This window comes from Budorcas taxicolor, chromosome 22 (assembly GCF_023091745.1).
Source record: "Budorcas taxicolor isolate Tak-1 chromosome 22, Takin1.1, whole genome shotgun sequence".
NCBI lineage: Eukaryota > Metazoa > Chordata > Mammalia > Artiodactyla > Bovidae > Budorcas > Budorcas taxicolor.
In genome coordinates, this window is record NC_068931.1 from 58,839,157 (window position 1) to 58,857,539 (window position 18,383).

General features: G+C 48.9%; 1 protein-coding gene across 1 annotated transcript in view; it reads right to left on the minus strand.

Moving 5' to 3' along the window:
• Positions 1-9,240: 9,240 nt before the first annotated feature.
• CCBE1 (collagen and calcium binding EGF domains 1) overlaps positions 9,241-18,383 on the minus strand; it is a 230,808-nt gene continuing 221,665 nt past the window's right edge. The window contains exons 7-11 of the mRNA XM_052660540.1: positions 15,767-15,887; positions 11,140-11,279; positions 11,024-11,059; positions 10,286-10,321; positions 9,241-9,474 (exon numbers count right to left, since the gene is read on the minus strand). Coding sequence (XP_052516500.1) covers positions 9,241-9,474; positions 10,286-10,321; positions 11,024-11,059; positions 11,140-11,279; positions 15,767-15,887 — 567 coding nt within the window. The remainder of the gene's footprint in view (positions 9,475-10,285; positions 10,322-11,023; positions 11,060-11,139; positions 11,280-15,766; positions 15,888-18,383) is intronic.

Genomic DNA, 18,383 nt, shown 5'->3' on the forward strand with positions numbered 1-18,383 from the left:
ATTTGATAAATATTTGCTAAAGAAAAGTGAGATGTATAAACACAAACTAATTTGGGGGGTGTTTAAGGCACCTTGATAAAGAGTGCTACATATTGCTTAGAAATAGCCTTTCCTTTTATTATGTAACTCCACCTCCCATGTGGCCCAACTGATGAGAATTCCTTTCTTATCTTCACACAAGGGAATTTCAGCTACCACGGATGGGGCTTTTTCCCCAAACTCTATTTTCACTTCTTTTTTAGGTAGTCAGCTTTTTTCCCCCTCCAAAGGAAACTTTACATGGAATTCTAACCCCAAACCAATTGAAGGCTGACTTGGTCCGGTGCAGTGGGAGTTGCGGGGGCCGGGGTTGGGGTCGGGGGATGCCCTCACAAGTTTCCCCTAAAGCATCTCCAATGGTCTTCAGAGAGTTCCAGGTTGAAAAGCCCACCATGGGGGTCCCAGGGGATTACCCCAACTGGGGAGGTGAGCCTCTGAGACTCAGATTCAGTGGAAGCTGGGTCCTAAGACCTTGGCTCAGGCTCAAATGCTGGGACCACAGCCAGCCCCCCAGGGGTAGCCTACCCAGAATGCAGGTTCTGGCTCCTAAGAGAAACGTCTTTCTCCATCACCTTGTATACAGACTTCTTTAGGAATGGGTTTCAGGACAAAACACAGCACAACCACATAAGAAAAATAACTTTGTTATTAGGCGTATATCATCTTATCAAAAGCACTTCATAGAATCACATCCATAACTGAACACTAGCCCAATTGTTATAGGGACCTGTTATAAATAATGAACACAGCTACTGAAGTATATGGCTAGGCACTGGAAATAAAAATGGAGTCATGAAACACACGGAATTCCCCAGGGTGCTTGCTTTGAGGCTCTCACATAAAGAATGTGAGGTCCCTGGGGGAATGTGTAAAAGGGTCTTTCTTTTCTAGGATATCTCTAAGGTGGTATTTGTTGCAGGAGCATGTGAAGTCCAAGGTTTTATGCTTTAACAATTACAGTCATTTTTTCTTTCTCAAATGGAAAATTATTTTTTGATTTCTTGTGAAACATGCATGCTAACCGTGCCAGGAAAATTTTCATCTGTTTCCCTGAACTCATTAAAAACTTCAGATGGCTCTATTCTACTAGTTGTTTGGCCTGGATTCCTGTGGGTAAATTTCCTTTTCAGGGAAGGTTATCTGAAAGATGTTAAGGTTACATACTGACGCTGCTCTGTGACAGGCTGGAATGGGGGGAGAGGGGAAGTGAGGAGGGGTCTTCTGTCAACCCAGGGAGATGCCAGGCACCTGGTCACCAAGGACACCGTCCCCTGCGTGTCTGGGGGCACAAACCCCAGACAGGGAGCAGGGCCACGGTCGGGGGCCCGCCGCCTGGCACCTGGTGGAGAACATGCCCCCTGCCCACACCAAGCGCCAGCATGCACTTGTTCTTTCCCCGCTTGGCTGTGAAACACACTTGTCTGAGTTTATGCTAGAAATGACTTCAGTTGGCCAGTTCATTCCGTGGCAGGAGTTAGAAAATACAGAAGGAGAGACAAGTCAGCCTTCCTTTGGCACCGCCCCCAGGCCTTGGCATCGTGAAGCTTGTGATGTCCCCCTTTGCAACTGGACAGGGAGGAGGATTTTCTTAAACTAAAATGCATCCCCTTGTATTTTGGATAGGAGAAGTTTATGTCCATTGCTTTCTGAAACAGAGCCGGTCTACAAAGTCCTGTTCTGACTTCTAGTTATCAGAGTGCAAAAGGCTGAAATCAACATTTCTCAGAAAGACCTTTCCCTCCATGAAACACGAAGCAGATCACTCAGACCAGCACATTTTATGCCCCCTTCCCCCCCGAAGGCCTATTCTATTAGGTTCTAAGCAGAAGTCCTGTTTAGACAGTGAAGCTTTGGTTTTCCATCCATAGCTAAAAGATATGTTAGGAATAACAATGCATTATTTTATCTTATCTTTGAAAAATATAATTTGGGTTTACAGAGTATATATTTTATCCTATGGTAGTAGTCCAAGTTTTGGAAATATGAAGATAAATAATCATTTTACAAGTTGTCCAATCCAGCAGATTGAGATGATAACATACAGGTTATTGTATATCTTGCTAGAAAATACTATCCAGAACCATCTCATAAATCCCAGATATTACCACCTTCCATTCATTCTGTTATTCCATTCATTCCGTTAATATATTATCCTAGCTTCTGGCCAAACACACAGTTTAGTTCCATTTTATGAGTACTCAATAATATAGAAGAAAAACCCCCGATATTTCTACATACAATTCACTGTTTAAAAGGTAATAAAATTCCTCATTTAAAAAATCAAAGATGAAGCTCATTTCTCATAGTCTATGCATAATTTTTTTTTTAGCATTCATCCATCCACACACTTTAAATACTGCATTCCACAAGCAGGCAAACATTAAATACATTCCAGATGGGAATCAACATCTGCTGAGTTCATCTCTGGGAACCTGCGGTGGGGGAGGGCTCCTGCTGTGAAGGTTAGGTTCTGGAGAGACTGAAGGGGGCAGGAGGGATCCCAGGAAAGGAGCTCTGAGGCGGCGTCTGCGATCAGCTGTAGCGTTGGGGTGGACAGCAGCTAGGAACTTGGTGCAGGAAAGAAACAGTGGAGCCAAGTGTTGGTGAAAAACTCGGTCACTGGCTGGCTGATGGAGCCCTGTTTCTAACAGAATGGGGACGAGGGAAGAAAGGCTGGTGCCACTTCAGATTTGCACACGTGGCCCTTCCTGCCGTTCTGAAGGAAGACAGAAGTGGCCATAGGGCAGCCACCGTGATCGTCTTTAAACAAGCTCTCCAGGGAGAGTGAAATGATGGCGGCATCAAAGGAGATGGAGAGAGAGAATTAAACACGAACCACCGGGAAATTCAGGGGATGCTGCAGGGTAAGAGATTGGAACACGAGCAAAGAGAAGCTGTAACGGTGGTCTCGTGTGATGCTCAACACACAGGCAGAGGGCTCCTGAATGGGCCCATGAAACACCGTCCTGGGTGTCGAGTGACAAAGCATACAGGAAGGGCCAGTGAGCTGCCGTCAAGACCACGAGCACCCCCAACAACATTCCAAAGGAACAGGTGCTCCTGGGGATCCAGAGAAGCCTTTTTCTGGAATGTGGGTCCTAAAGGGACCCAGAGGTGTTAAGAGCAAACACGACTCCAGGGGAGGTTTGCGAATATAGTTTCCAACTGCGTCCTGTGTTTGCTGGGGAAGCGAAATCAAGAAGACCTACAAGAACTGGAACTTGGACTAAATTATGGAAAATTAAGGAAAAATGGGAAGGGTGGGAAGGACATTTTTGGCAAACGAGGAAGACTATTGTTTTTCCACTCCCCATTCAAGAGATCTTCCAATTATGTATTATTTTCCATATGCTGGCAAGCTTGGCTGGCCCCAGACAAGGGCTTCTAACGCCTGTGCTTCCTTGTCCAGTTGTGTCTGACTCTTTGTGACCCCATGGACTGTAGCCCGCCAGCCCCCTCTGTCCATGGGGATTCTCTAGGCAAGAATACTACAGCGGGTTGCCATGCCCTCCTCCAGGGGATCTTCCCAACCCAGGGGTCAAACCTGGGTCTCCTACATGCAGGCAGATTCTTTACCATCTGAGCCACCAGGGAAGCCCAGGAAAACTGGAGTGGGGAGCCTATCCCTTCTCCAGGGGCACTTCCTGACCCAGGAATTGAACTGGGGTCTCCTGCACCGCAGGCAGATCTTTTACCAGCTGAGCCACCCGGGAGGCCCTTAATTCACCTGCTTCTGTGATGCACAGGTGCCCCTGCCCGAGGTTCTCATTTACCCCTTACCATCTCCCCACTCCCCTGCCAACAACTGAAGCCAAGCAACCTCCTTCCAGCCCTGAGCTCCGCTGTCCATTGAGTCAACCTGGATCATAGCCTAAAGGCATCTGGTAGGCACCTGGTCACAGCCAGGAAACTCTGCACCTCTCCCCAAGGGTCAGGTACCTTTATTTAACAAATAATCTTGTGGTTTACTAAGCAAGCCCACTCATTCAATCAAATATCGGGTTGGCCAGAAATTTCTCCAACATTCGGGAACTTTTTGGCCAGCCTAACAGCTTTTAAATGTCCTGGCAAACCAGAAGCTCACTGTTCTTATGTGAGCCAGGGCACTGCACTCACTCAACTTTTTGTCTTAGAAACAGCATTTATTCCTACAGCGAGAGTAATTTTCTTCTTTGAATAGGATACTTATAGATAAGTGTGGCATGAACCCTTAACAATCACGTGTGTGCATGATAAACTGCTTCAGTTGTGTCTGACTCTGTGCGACCCCAAGGACAGTAGCCCACCAGGCTCCTCTGTCCATGGGATTCTCCAGGTGAGAATACTGGAGTGGGTTGCCTTGCTCATCTCCAAGGGATCTTCCCAACCCAGGGATCAAACCTGTGCCTCTTACATCTCCTGCACTGGCAGGCGGGTTCTTTACCACCAGCGCCAGCTGGGAAGCCCTTAACAGTCACATCTGAGCGTTCCTATGTGGCCACTTTCTGGGCAGTCTATATGGGACTGTAGTTTTTCTCCATCTATTCTCATCTCCACTCTTCTGTCTTTAATCAAAATTACTAAAGTATTAGTTGCTCAGTTATGTGCAACTCTTTGCAACCCCATGGACTGTAGCCTGCCAAGTTCCTCTGTCCATGGGATTCTCCAGGCAAGAATACTGGAGTGGGTTGCCATGCCCTTCTCCAGGGGATCTTCCTGACCCACGGATGGAACGCAGGTAAACAAGGTTGGGTAGGAGGATAGAATATTTTAAATCTGTCAGATTGACAAGGAAAAAGAATTACCCACTGAGGCAAATATAGATTGCCGTCTCCCTCTTTTCACTGAAAATGGGTAATTTTGATATGGAGGTGTAGCAGTCTATTTTGGGACACATATCTATATATTTTTTAAATAAGTAAACTAATTCTGGAGCGACTGTGAGGAGATACCCCATGTCCAAGGGCAAAGGAGAAGCCCCAGCAAGATGGTAGGAGGGTTGGATTTGCATTTAGAATCAAACCCCATTCCCGACAGAGACGCTCAGAGCACTCAAACAAGGGCACCAGGACCCAGGGACCCCAGAGAGGCTGAGCCAGAGCTGTGTGCGCGCGCCTCCTGAGGAGGCCCGGGTCGGCAGTGCACTCCCGCAGGGGCAGGGGCCCTGGGTGCCGCAGACCTGGGCATGGCAGGGGCCCTCTTGGAGGAGGCAGCCATTAACCCACCATAGAGCCACCAGAACTTACACGGGACTGGGAAACAGGCTCTTGGAGGGCACGGGCAGAACCCTGTGTGCCACCAGGACCTGGGAGAAAGGAGCAGTGACCCCACAGGAGACGGACCCAGACTTGCCCAGGAGTGTCCAGGAGTCTCCGGAGGAGGCGTGGGGTGGTGGTGGCCTGCTGCAGGGTCAGGGCTGCGGAGTGTAGCAGTGCATCATGGGACCTTTTGAAGGAGGTCACCATTATCTTCATTACCTCCACCTTAGTTTGGCCCCAGGGCAATTAACAGGGAGGGAACACAGCCCCGCCCATCAACAGAAAACAGGACTAAGGATTTACTGAGCATGCCCCCCCATCCCCCATCAGAGCAAGAGCCAGTTTCCCCCTCAGTTAGTCTCTCCCATCAAGAAGCTCCCATAAGCCTCTTATCCTCCTCCATCAGAGGGCAGACAGACTGAAAACCACAATCACAGAAAACTAGCCAATCTGATCACAGGCACCACAGCCTTGTCTAACTCAATCTATGAGCCATGCCATGTAGGGCCACCTGACAGACGGGTCATGGTGGAGAGGTCTGACAAAACGTGGTCCACTGGAGAAGGGAATTGCAAACCACTTCAGTATTCTTGCCTTGAGAACCCGATGAACAGGATGAAAAGGCAAAAAGATGGGACTCTGAAATAGGAATTCCCCAGGTCGGTAGGTGCCCAATATGCTACTGGAGATCAGTGGAGAAATAACTCTAGAAAGAATGAAGGGATGGAACCAAAGCAAAAACAACACCCAGTTGTGGATATGACTGGTGATGGAAGTAAAGTCTGATGCTGTAAAGAGCAATATTGCATAGGAAACTTGAATGTTAGGACCATGAATCAAGGCAAATTGGAAGTGGTCAAACAGGAGTCGGCAAGATATTTTTAGGAATCAGTGAACTAAAATGGACTGGAATGGGTGAATTTAACTCAGATGATCATTATATCTACTACTATGGGCAAGAATCCCTTAGAAGAAATGGAGTAGCCCTTATAGTCAACAAAAGAGTCTGAAATGCAGTACCTGAATGCAGTCTCAAAAATGACAGCATGATCTCTGTTCATTTCCAAGGAAAACCGTTCAATATCACAGTAATCCAAATCTATGCCCCAACCAGTAATGCTGAAGAAGCTGAAGTTGAACAGTTCTATAAAGACCTACCAGACCTTCTAGAACTAACACCCAAAAGAGATGTCCTTTTCATTATAGGGGACTGGAATACAAAAGTAGGAAGTTAAGAAACACCTGGAGTAACAGGTAAATTTGGCCTTGGAGTACAGAATGAAGCAGGGCAAAGGCTAACAGAGTTTTGCCAAGAGAGCGCACTGGTCATAGCAAACTCTCTCCCAACAACACAAGAGAGAAGACTCTACACATGGACATCACCAGATGGTCAACACCGAAATCAGATTGATTATATTCTTTGCAGCCAAAGATGGAGAAGCTCGATACAGTCAACAAAAACAAGACCGGGAGCTGACTGTGGCTCAGATCATGAACTCCTTATTGCCAAATTCAGACTTCAATTGAAGAAAGTAGGGAAAACCGCTAGACCATTCAGGTATGATCTAAATCAAATCCCTAATGATTATACAGTGGAAGTGAGAAATAGATTCAAGGGATTAGATCTGATAGATAGAGTGCCTGATGAACTATGCACAGAGGTTCGTGACATTGTACAGGAAGCAGGGATCAAGACCATCCCCAAGAAAAAGAAATGCAAAAAGGCAAAATGGCTGTCTGAGAAGGCCTTACAAATAGCTATGAAAAGAAGAGAAAGGCAAAGGAGAAAAGGAAAGATATACCCATTTGAATGCAGAGTTCCAAAGAATAGCAAGGAGAGATAAGAAAGCCTTCCTCAGTGATCAGTGCAAAGAAATAGAGGAAAACAATAGAATGGGAAAGACTAGAGATCTCTTCAAGAAAATTAGAGATACCAAGGGAACTTTTCATGCAAAGATGGGCTCAATAAAGTACAGAAATGGTATGGACCTAACAAAAGAAGAAGATATTATGAAGAGCTGGCAAAAATACACAGAACTATACAAAAAAGATCTTCACAACCCAGATAACCATGATGGTGTGATCACTCACCTAGAGTCAGACATCCTGGAATGTGAAGTCAAGTGGGCCTTAGGAAACATCACCACAAACAAAGCTAGTGGAGGTCATGAAACTCCAGTAGAGCTCTTTCAAATCCTGAAAGATGATGCTGTGAAAGTGCTGCACTCAACATGCCAGCAAATTTGGAAAACTCAGCAGTGGCCACAGGACTAGAAAAGGTCAGTTTTCATTCCAATCCCAAAGAAAGGCAATGCCAAAGGATGCTCAAACTACCGCACAATTGCACTCATCTCACATGCTAGTAAAGTAATGCTCAAAATTCTCCAGGCCAGGCTACAGCAGTACATGAACCATGAACTTCCAAATGTTCAAGCTGGACTTAGAAAAGGCAGAGGAACCAGAGGTCAAATTGCCAACATCTGCTGGATCATCGAAAAAGCAAGAGAGTTCCAGAAAAACATCTGCTTCTGCTTTATTGACTATGCAAAGCCTTTGACTGTGTGGATCACAACAAACTGTGGAAAATTCTTCATGAGATGGGAATACCAGACTACCTTCCTGAGAAATCTGTATGTGGGTCAAGAAGCAACAGTTAGAACTGGACATAGAACAACAGACTGGTTCCAATTTGGGAAAGGAGTACGTACGTCTAGGCTGTATATTGTCACCCTGCTTATTTAACTTATATGCAGAGTATATCATGAGAAATGCTGGGCTGGAGGAAGCACAAGCTGGAATCAAGATTGTCGGGAGAAATATCAATCACCTCAGATATGCAGATGACACCACCCTTATGGCAGAAAGTGAAGAGGAACTAAAGAGCCTGTTGATGAAAGTGAAAGAGGAGAGTGAAAAAGTTGGCTTAAAGCTCAACATTCAGAAAACTAAGATCATGGTACCTGGTCCCATCACTTCATGGGAAATAGATGGGGAAACAGTGACAGACTATTTTTTTGGACTCTAAAATCTCTGTAGATGGTGACTGCAGCCATGTAAATAAAAGATGCTTGCTCCTTGGAAAAAAAGTTATGACCAACCTAGACAGCATATTAAAAAGCAGAGACATTACTTTGCTGACTAAGGTCCATCTAGTCAAGGCTATGGTTTTTCCAGTGGTCGTGTATGGATGTGAGAGTTGGACTGTGAAGAAGGCTGAGCGCTGAAGAATTGATCCTTTTGAACTGTGGTGTTGGAGAAGACTCTTGAGAGTCCCTTGGACTGCAAGGAGATCCAACCAGTCCATCCTAAAGGAAATCAGTTCTGAATATTCATTAGAAGGACTGATGCTGAAGCTGAAACGCCAATACTTTGGCCACCTGATGGGAAAAAATGACTCATTTGAAAAGGCCGTGATTGAAAAGATTGAGGGCAGGAGGAGAAGGGGATGACACAGGATGAGATGGCTGGATGGCATCACCGACCCAATGGACATGAGTTTGAGTAAGCTCTGGGAGTTGATGATGGACAGGGAGGCCTGGCGTGCCGCAGTCCATGGGGTCACAAGGAGTTGGACACAGCTGAGTGACTGAACTGAACTGAAACTCACATTTTCTTAGAACTCTTTCCCCCTTTTTGACAGTCTGCCAATTTTTAAGATAATGTGAGTACCTAATTCAGAAATTAGAAGCCCCTGGAAAATAAGGAATTCAAAGAAAAGCTGCCCTGTGGATTCTCCGGGGGAAGCACTGAAATCAGTCATCTCGTTCCTGGCGTCTTTAGGATGTCTAGCAGGAGACGCTGTAAACAGTGTCTGGAAGAGGAGACGTAGGAAGAAGAAAGGGAAGAGCAAAGAAAATAAAATCCTATCTTTCTTTAGGTCTCCAGTGATGTTTTGTTTTTGTTCTTTGGAGGATTTTACTGCAGGGGAAAACACTCTTCCTTTGGCATGAAGATGTCGGATGCACTAAGGATAGAAGTCTCTGGGGGCTCCCGAGGCTGTTGTCTCAGTTCTTCCCGGGGAGTCATCTCCGGAGCCCACGTCCAGGGTCTCCGGATAGCTGGGAAATCCCTGCGGTGACGGGGACTCCTCTGCTGAAGAGTGAGTCCGGCGCCCGAACACCTGTTCCTGCAGTTCGGTGATGTCGTTACGGATTTCCGCCAGGACGATCAGCAGGAAATCGAAAGAACCGGGGGGTCCCTGCACAGGAGAGAAGAGTCAGACCAGACGGCCAGAGGCCCGCCCCTTGGCTGACCCAGGGCTCCCGGAGGCCCCACCGTCCGCTGGCGACCACCTTGCCAACTCTGCATCTAACAGGGAAACGTCAGGCCCATAAACAACAGCTGGCGGATGCCGCTCTGTGCCCCTTCACCTCCCGGATGCACTGTGGTGGCTCACGGACCTCTCCTAGCTCTCAGGCTCCGTCAAATCTGGTAGAATGACGGAATCTGAGAATGCCCCTCCTAGGTTACCTTCCAAAGAACCCTGGGAGGCGGAGAGCAGTGGTTAAGAGGCTGGGCTGCTCTTGGATTTGAACCTCAGCTCTGCCACTTCCGATGTTGTAAGACACACCTGGAAATGGACTTAGGACATGCTAGGGTTTGGAATCTTAAGAGAATCTTTATTCCAAATAAAGATTGTTGTCGTTGCTGTTTAGTCGCTAAGTCATGCCCAAGTCTTTGGCGACCCCATGGACTGTAGCCCGCTAGGTTCCGCTGTCCATGGAACTCTCCAGGCAAGAACACAGGAGCCATTCCCTTTTTCCAGGGGGTCTTCCAAACCAAGGGATCGAACCCATGTCTCCTGCATTGGCAGGTGGATTCTTCACCAATGAGCCACCAGGGAAGCTCAAATAAAGATTAGCCATAACAAAAACAAACAAAACCAGGAAGTGGATTTTTAAAACCCAACCAGGTGCAAAAGGCTCTTGTGACTCTTTCTGTAACCACGGAGCTCTCTGTGGCCGGGCTGAGCGCTGCCCTGGGGAAGCAAGACAGGTGGGGCTACTTACTGGAGACCCTCTGGGGCCCGGTGCGCCTCTTTCCCCCTGAAAACAGAAGGGTCAGGGTGAGCGTCTGGGCCACATGGGTGCCACCACCCCCGCCTCCATTCCACCACTACCATCTCCCCGCACAGCCAGCCAGTATCTCCTATGGGAAGCAAATGTCAGCTTCACGCTGCACCCTTGGGGCCGCTGCTCTGAACCAAAAGGCTTGAGTCAAGTGCCTCGCGTTTCCATTTCCCCCAAGGCCGTGTGTTTTCCAACCAGATCCGAAAGGAGGGAAGCCGGTGTTTCCAGGCAGCGTGTGGAATAGCTTAGAAGCTTCTAAAGTAACTCACACTGACTTTTTTATGAGGCCAGTGGGGCACACAGCCCCCCAGAGCGAAACCACCCACTTGCACGGACTGGAACTTCTCCTGTTCTTGACTTAAACACAGCAAAGAAATTAGGAACACACGTAAAACAGCCCCACAGAGAAGCCTGGCTAAATAGAAAAACACACTACCATGACAACCCGGAGGCTTAACGTTTATACGGTCGTTTTTTCTTCCAAGTGGTTTTTGCGGCTGTTTTTCTTATTACGGTTGTTCCATATCTTAAGAAAATGGCTTTTTAGATTTTCCTCCCAGCTTTAGGGAAAAAAGTGCACCTGTGTCTCAACTTGGCCACATGCAAAGCGGCTCAGCGAACCGTGCTTGAGCTCCAGGTGATGCCTGCAAGGAGGTAAGGACCCCTTGGAAGGCTTACCTTAGAGCCATCTCGTCCTGGGGCGCCTGGTGGACCCTACAAGGCAAAGGGACCTCGTTTAGCAGAAGGAACACGCGTTCCCCAACCATGGATGGGAGCGCTGATGAAATACTGACCACAGGGCCCCTCCGGCCTTGCTTAATGTGGGACAGGTCAGGAGATGGTCCCACGGGTCCCATTGAGCCCCGCGGGCCGGGCTGCCCGGGGGGGCCTGGGATCCCTGGGAAGCCGGGGCTCCCCTTCGGTCCTGGTGAGCCTGCAATCAAAGAGCATCTCATTAGTCTACAGCCTGGGAGGAGGACGAGGACTCTGGCTGACTGACAGTCCAGGCGCCCCTTGCAGCTGTTTCTCTTTGCACTCTGACCTTTGCTTTCTGACCTCTCCACTGAGATGTCCCACAGGCATTTTGATCATGACCAAAAATTGCCATCCATCCCCATTGTTTTTCTAAAACATTTCTTGTATTGAAATACTGTTGACTGACAATGTGTTAGTCTCAGGCGTTCAGCCAGCTGATTCAGACTTCACACTCCTTTCATGGACCTCCCATCCCCACCCACTCAAGCCAGAAACTTGGGAGTCTTCCTATAAATTCCTCCCTTTCTATAAGCTCCTCATCCAATCAGTGGCCATTTCACCTCTTCAGCATCTTTCACCTCCTTTAAGCTCTTTAATTTCACTAGTCCCGAGACCGTCTGCTCTCAGCACCCCCGTCACTGCGGGGCAGTGGTCAGTGCAGCTGGGGAGCGGCTGGGGTACAGGTTTCAGCAGCAGGGGGGCCTGCCTCTGAATCGTGGACAAGCTTCCTGACCTCTGTGAGCCTTCGCTCCTCACCTGTAAAGGAGGGCTGATAAGAATCTGCCTTACAGAGCCGTGTGGCTGTTGTTTAATCGCTAAGTCCTGTCTGAATCTTCTATGATCCCCTGGACTGCAGCCAGCAAGGCTCCTCTATCCGTGGGCTTTCCCAGGCGAGAATACTCGAGTGGGTTGCCATTTCCTTGTCCAGGGGCTCTTCCCACCCCAGGGACTGAACCTGCGTCTCTGGCATTGCAGGCAGATTCTTCACCGTCTGAGCCACCAGGGAAGCCCGTAAAACAACTATATACCCACTGCTCGCGCCCCCGCCCCAAACCAAAGTAACAGAATCCTCCCATCGAAGGAATCCGAAAGCTGGCGGCCACGGAACACTAGCGGCAGAGCCGGTGCCAACACACCCGAGCCCGGCTCGGTCGCTCACGAAACTGACCCGGTTCTTCTCGCGAGCAGCCTGTGCGCGCCCGCCTCCGGAAGCAGTTACTATGCGCCCGGTCTCCGCTGTTCCTCTGCAAACGGTATCCAGCATTCAAGTCAAAATTTTAAGGCACATTATAAAAAACTCAAACCAACACCCAGACGAAACTACTCCCCTCAAAATTCAAGAAATTCAGCAATCAACAGAAACAGACTCAGAGGCAACCCAGATGTTAGGGGATCATAAAGGGACTTAAAGGTAACAGCGCGTGTTGAAGGTGCTAGAGGGAGACCGTTTGCCGGAACAGATGGGAGGGTTTCAGCTCTAGTGTTGCTTTCATCATCTGTGCTTCTGGTTTCATAAGCAAGAGATCATTGCCGATGTCGTGGAAGCTCTCACCTATGTTTTCTCCTAGGAGTTTTATAGTCTCAGGTCTTACTTACATTTAGGTTTTTAATCCATTTTGTATATGATAGAAAGCAAGGGTTCAACTTCATTCCTTAGCATAGGGAAGGACGTGGTGTTTTAACCCTTTTTAGACCGTCAGCTTTATGTGGGCATGGTTGTATTTTAATTGTCAGCACGCTCTCAGAGAAGCCCCGGTACAGCAAAGGCTGTTCAGTAGATGTTTCACGTCAAATGACTTTAACGAAGAGGCTGGGCTGACTGCTGTGCTGTCCCTATTTCTCAGCCATGTGTCCTTAATACTAGACAGATTCCTTCCTCTCTTTCAAACGCACACAGGAGTTCCTTTTTGATGGTACACGGCTCCCACAATTGGCAGAATACAGTGATAGAATGGAATGACTTTCAGGCACTGGAAAACGAAACAAAAAAAAGCCCCAAAGACTTCAGACTTACCATATTTGGGGAAGTCTTTTCTAGCTCACAAAATAATTAAGCCAACATTGAAGGCTTAATTATTCCATCCAAGTATGTCTCAGCCTCCCCTCCTTCTCTAAATGCTGGTTCCAGGTACATCCTTGAAACAGTTTACCTGGGAAGGGGACCAGCTCCCTCTCATAACAAAAACACAAGGACCTCTAAAAACACAAGGACAGGCCGGAGATCATATCTTGCCTTCATTTAGGCAGTCAATGAGCTTTAGAGATCGTTTGTCAAGTGCCTTTAAACTGCGGGGCTTTGATGAGCAAATGCCAGCACCTTCGTCTGACAGTGAGGGGCAGAGAGCAGCCACCTCTCCACACCAGAGCTCCTGGCTCGCTGCCCCAGGCTGTGACTCACCAGCCTTCAGGACTGGAATGGGAGTTAAGAGGAAGAGAATCCAGTTCTCCCTCTCGCTGCCCTAACACATCTCAGTGGAGAGCAACACAGCACGATGCTAGAAGCCAGGAGGGGGCAGGAAACAGGACTGGAGGAGAAAGCAAGGGTGCTGCCAGAGCTCGCCCTCGGTGACTCTGCCCCAGTGAGGCCCTGGGCGGCTCACATTATGCTGGAGACCAGATGGCAAGACTGGCAGGGAAAGCCCGCAGGCCATCCATCAAGAGAGAGGCCAGTGGCTCCCCTGTTCCTCGAATGTCCTTGTTGGAGTGATACGCAGACTGGCCTGGGGATGAATTTTCTCCAGGGAAGTAGAGCAAGAACATTTTCTTAGAGAAGGACGGAGAACACTGTGCTAAGAATCAATGTATAGGAAGAGACCCAAGCTTACTCAGAAGCAGGAGAGGCTGCCTGTGTATGGCTTCTGCTGGAGGAAAGAAGTCAGGGGAATGAACGAGGGAAGAAACCAGAGTCTTGGACCAGCTTTTGGTCTTTCTACAGACTGAGACCCAGGAATCTGGGTTTTGAAGGAAACCTGGAGATGAAGATATTAGTGGAGAAGAAAACACATAGTTTAGAAAGCGTTTTGAGCCTTTGTTATGCTGACCTTCCATCCTAAAACCTGCCCATGTCCTTCCAGCTTGGACTGGTCCTACCTTTCATGTCTGTCCATGTCCAGCTTAAGCCCCAAGTCCCCTGATCACCACAGCCTACACTGATCTCTCCCTTCTTTAAGCTTCCACAGCAGACCAGTACTGTTTCATTCTACTTGCTTCACTCCGTGTGCTTTGCTGTCCCCATTAAAACGTCAGGAGGCCACTCACAACGCCCAGCTCACTGCTAGACAATGAGCAGTGGGGATAAGATGTCCACGTCTCAGAACATTTGCTAACCCTACTAATATTTCCTTCACTAGTATGGAAAAAAAAAATACTGATCTATCTATGGAGAGACTCATAATAAAAGGGAAAACGTCCTGTCACTGGTTTAAGTTCTCATTGCGTATTTCCCGATGCAAAGACAGGATGTTTGGGATTTTCTTCAGCGTACAGGGGAGAATCTCTAAAACGGTACGCTGAAGAAGCCAAACAGAAGAATAGATTCCTTTTCACGAAGTTCTGGAACAGACAAAACTGCAGCGACCGAGAGCAGGTTGGTGGTTACCTGGAGCTGAGGCTGTAGACTGCCAAGGGCACAAGGGCACTTCCTGGGGGTGATGGAGAGTTTCTGTGTCTGGGTGTAGACCAGATATAAGGTGGCGCTTAGTCAGGGCTCCCACACTGGCTCAGCAGTAAAGAATCGGCCTGAGACAAGGACGACGCAGGAGACGCGGGGTCGATCCCTGGGTCGGGAAGATCCTCTGGAGGAGGGCATGGCAAAGCACTCCAGTGTTCTTGCCTGGAGAACCCATGGACAGAGGAGTCTGGACAGCTACAGTCCATAGGATTGCAGAGGCGGACACGACTGAAGTGACTGGGCACGCGTGGAGCGCAGGCATATGTGAAAACTTGCCCAACTATAACTCGAGTGTGTACATTTTATTGTACACAATTGTATCTCAGTGATGGTGACTTAATAAAGTGAAACATAGAGACAGATAAAAAATAAATATCAGTGTAAGCGCATTGACAAATAACAGGAGGAGGAGGAGAGAGGATTGGGAAACAGTGGCACGAGGCTGGCCATGAATCGTGAGAGCAGCTGGTGAGCCCAGAGGTGTTCAGCACACCATCCGACGTTCACACGTGCTAGTGTTAAGAAGTTTTCATTTTGTTTCCCTGTAACCTAACAATGACCTTTAAGACTGCGGTCCAGTCCAGGACGATGACTTTTCCCCTGACGACTGTCGGTCATGAGGGTTTCTCAGGTTTGTCCATTTCTTGGCACACTGGCGTGGGGGGTTCCTTGGACCCTGGCTTCTGCTCCCAGCCATGGAAGCTAAAGAACTCCGTCCCATCCCCACTAAACGTGAGCTCCTGGAAGGCTCTGGCTGGTGAACCTACCACCCTTTCATGCTCCTCTTCACACTCACTTCCCTGGTGGCTCAGCTGGTAAAGAATCCGCCTGCGATGCGGGAGACCTGGCTTCGATCCCTGGGTTGGGAAGATCCCCCGGAGAAGGGAAAGGCTCCCCACTTCCATATTCTTGCCTGGAGAATCCCATGGACTATCCATGGACTTGCAAAGAGTCAGATACAGCTGAGTGACGCTCATGTTCACGTTCATACTCACCAGGGGGGCCCTGGCCCCCAGGCAGGCCAGGAGGACCTGGAAGGTAGGCATTTGAGGCCAGCGCCTTGTGGCCAGTGATGTACTTGCCCAGGTCGGCAGCGCTGTTGGGGAGCAGGGCAACCTGCAAAGAGAAGAGGGACCTGGGTCAGGAGATGGCGCCGGCCCCACTGCAGGCGGCACGCGGCAGAGCCTTCACAGCCTGTCCTGGCTCCTTTCCCCTTATCTGAACCCGTCAGGGCCAGAAGGGCTGGAGAGATCCTCCTCCTAAACCCAGAGGCCTTCCAGTCAACACAACTTGCCTGAGATGGCTCAGCTGCCTAGTGGGCGACCCTGGACCGGCTGCAGTCTGCCTGAATATCATTAGACTCATGAATGCCGTAATTAACACAGTCGATCTGCTTCAGGCTTTCAGTTAAGCTCTTTATGTATCAAATATTTGAGAAACTACTACATGCCAGGCACCGTGCTCGGTTCTAAGGTGATCACAGTGACCAAGATGTGGTCTCGGCTCTGAAAGATCTCAGCCTTGGGAGCCAGGGAAACATGGCTCACAGGTCACCTGTGCGCTCAGGTGGCTGGGAAACAGTGGCTGTGATGGCTTAAAGTATGTCTACAAATGTCAGGGCACTCCTCCCTTTCAAAGTCACTCAGTCATGTCCAACTCTTTGCGACCCCATGGACCACAGCACACCGGGCCTCCCTGTCCATCTCCAACTGCCAGAGTTTACTCAAACTCACGTCCACTGAGTCGGTGATGTCATCCAACCATCTTATCCTCTGTTGTTCCCTTCTCCCGCCTTCAGGCTTTCCCAGCATCAGGGTCTTTTCCAGTGAGTCAGTTCCTCACATCAGGTGGCCAAAGTATTAGAGCTTCAGCTTCAGCATCAGTCCTTCCAGTGAATATTCAGGACTGATCTCCTTGAGAATGGACCGGTGGGCTTTCCTGCTCCCTCCCTCTCTCAGATTTCAGGGGCTCATTCTATGAGAAGCCAGAGGAACCTCAGACCTGAATGAGTTTTGCATTCCTCAAGACCAGAAATCAGTGAGACCTTTGGTAAGAACTAAATGCCTTGAACGCCCGTTTCCTCACAGAAAATGTCCACCATTAGCACTGGGAGGATTACACCAGTGTGTATCAGGTGCCAGGAGAGAAGCTGGAACGTATAAGTGGGAGTGAAAGTGTCAGTCGTGTCTGATCCTCTGTGCGAGCCCACGGACGGCAGCCCACGGGCTCCTCTGTGCGACCCCACAGACTGCAGCCCACAGGCATCTCCAGGCAAGAATACTGGAGAGGACTGCCATTCCCTCCTCCAGGGGATCTTCTGCACCTGGGGACTGAACCCGGGTCTCTTGCACTGCAGGCAGATTCTTTACCGTCTGAGCCCCCAGGGAAGCCACACTGAATGGCAGCTCTTGTCTCTTCCTTCCAGAAAGCTGATTCAGGGGTGTAGACTCCGCAGGAGACTGTGTTTCTGAGGGTCAGAACCCCTGAGTGAAGGGGATTTATAAGCAAAAGTACTCTAGTCAGAGGACAGAGGGGGCAGCCCTGGCCCCTGAATGCTGCTGCTGCTGCTGCGAAGTCGCGTCAGTCATGTCTGACTCTGTGCGACCCCAGAGACGGCAGCCCACCAGGCTCCCCCGTCCCTGGGATTCTCCAGGCAAGAACACTGGAGTGGGTTGCCATTTCCTTCTCCAATGCATGAAAGAGAAAGTGAAAGTGAAGTTGCTCAGTCGCATCCGACTCCTAGGGACCCCATGGACTGCAGCCCACCAGGCTCCTCTGTCCATGGGATTTTCCAGGAGTGGGGTGCCATCGGGCTGGTCCAATGTTATTATCTGCTTCCAAGAGGAAAACTGAAATGTGAATCTCACGTATGGGCTTCAGCATCAGGCAGATCTATGTTTAAGTCAGTCCTGCCACATTAAAGACGCTTGCTCTCTGGAAGCAAAGCTATGTTAAATCTAGACAGTGTATTAAAAAGCAGAGCATCACTTTGCTGACAAAGGGCCATCTAGTCAAAGCTATGGTTTTTCCAATAGTCATGTATGGATGTGAAAGTTGGACTATAAAGAAAGCTGAGTACCAAAGAATCGATACTTTCGAGCTGTGGTGTTGGAGAAGACTCTTAAGGGTCCCTTGGACTGCAAGGAGATCAAACCAGTCAATCGAAAAGGAAATCAACTCTGAATATCCATTGGAAGGACTGATGCTGAAGCTCCAATACTCTGGCCACTTGATGTGCATTGGAAAAGACCCTGATGTTGGGAAAGATTGAAGGCGGGAGGAGGAGGGGCAGCAGCAGATGAGATGGTTAGAGAGCATCATGGACTCGGTGGACAGGCATTTGAGCAGACTGAGAAAGAGTGGAGGACAGGGGAGCCTGGCGTGCTGCAGTCCATGGGTTTGCAAAGAGTTGCAAACGACTGGGCGACTGAACAACAAATTGCTACGAACTACCTGTGGGATCCTGGCAAGCTACAGAACCCGATCTTCTCACCTATAAAACAAGGATCACAATATCCTCCTAAGAAGGGCTGCTGGGAGGAGGAAAGTGGCGAGAGCCTTAAATGTGCCTGGCTCAGCGCCCAGGCTAATAATCACCAGCAACTACAACCA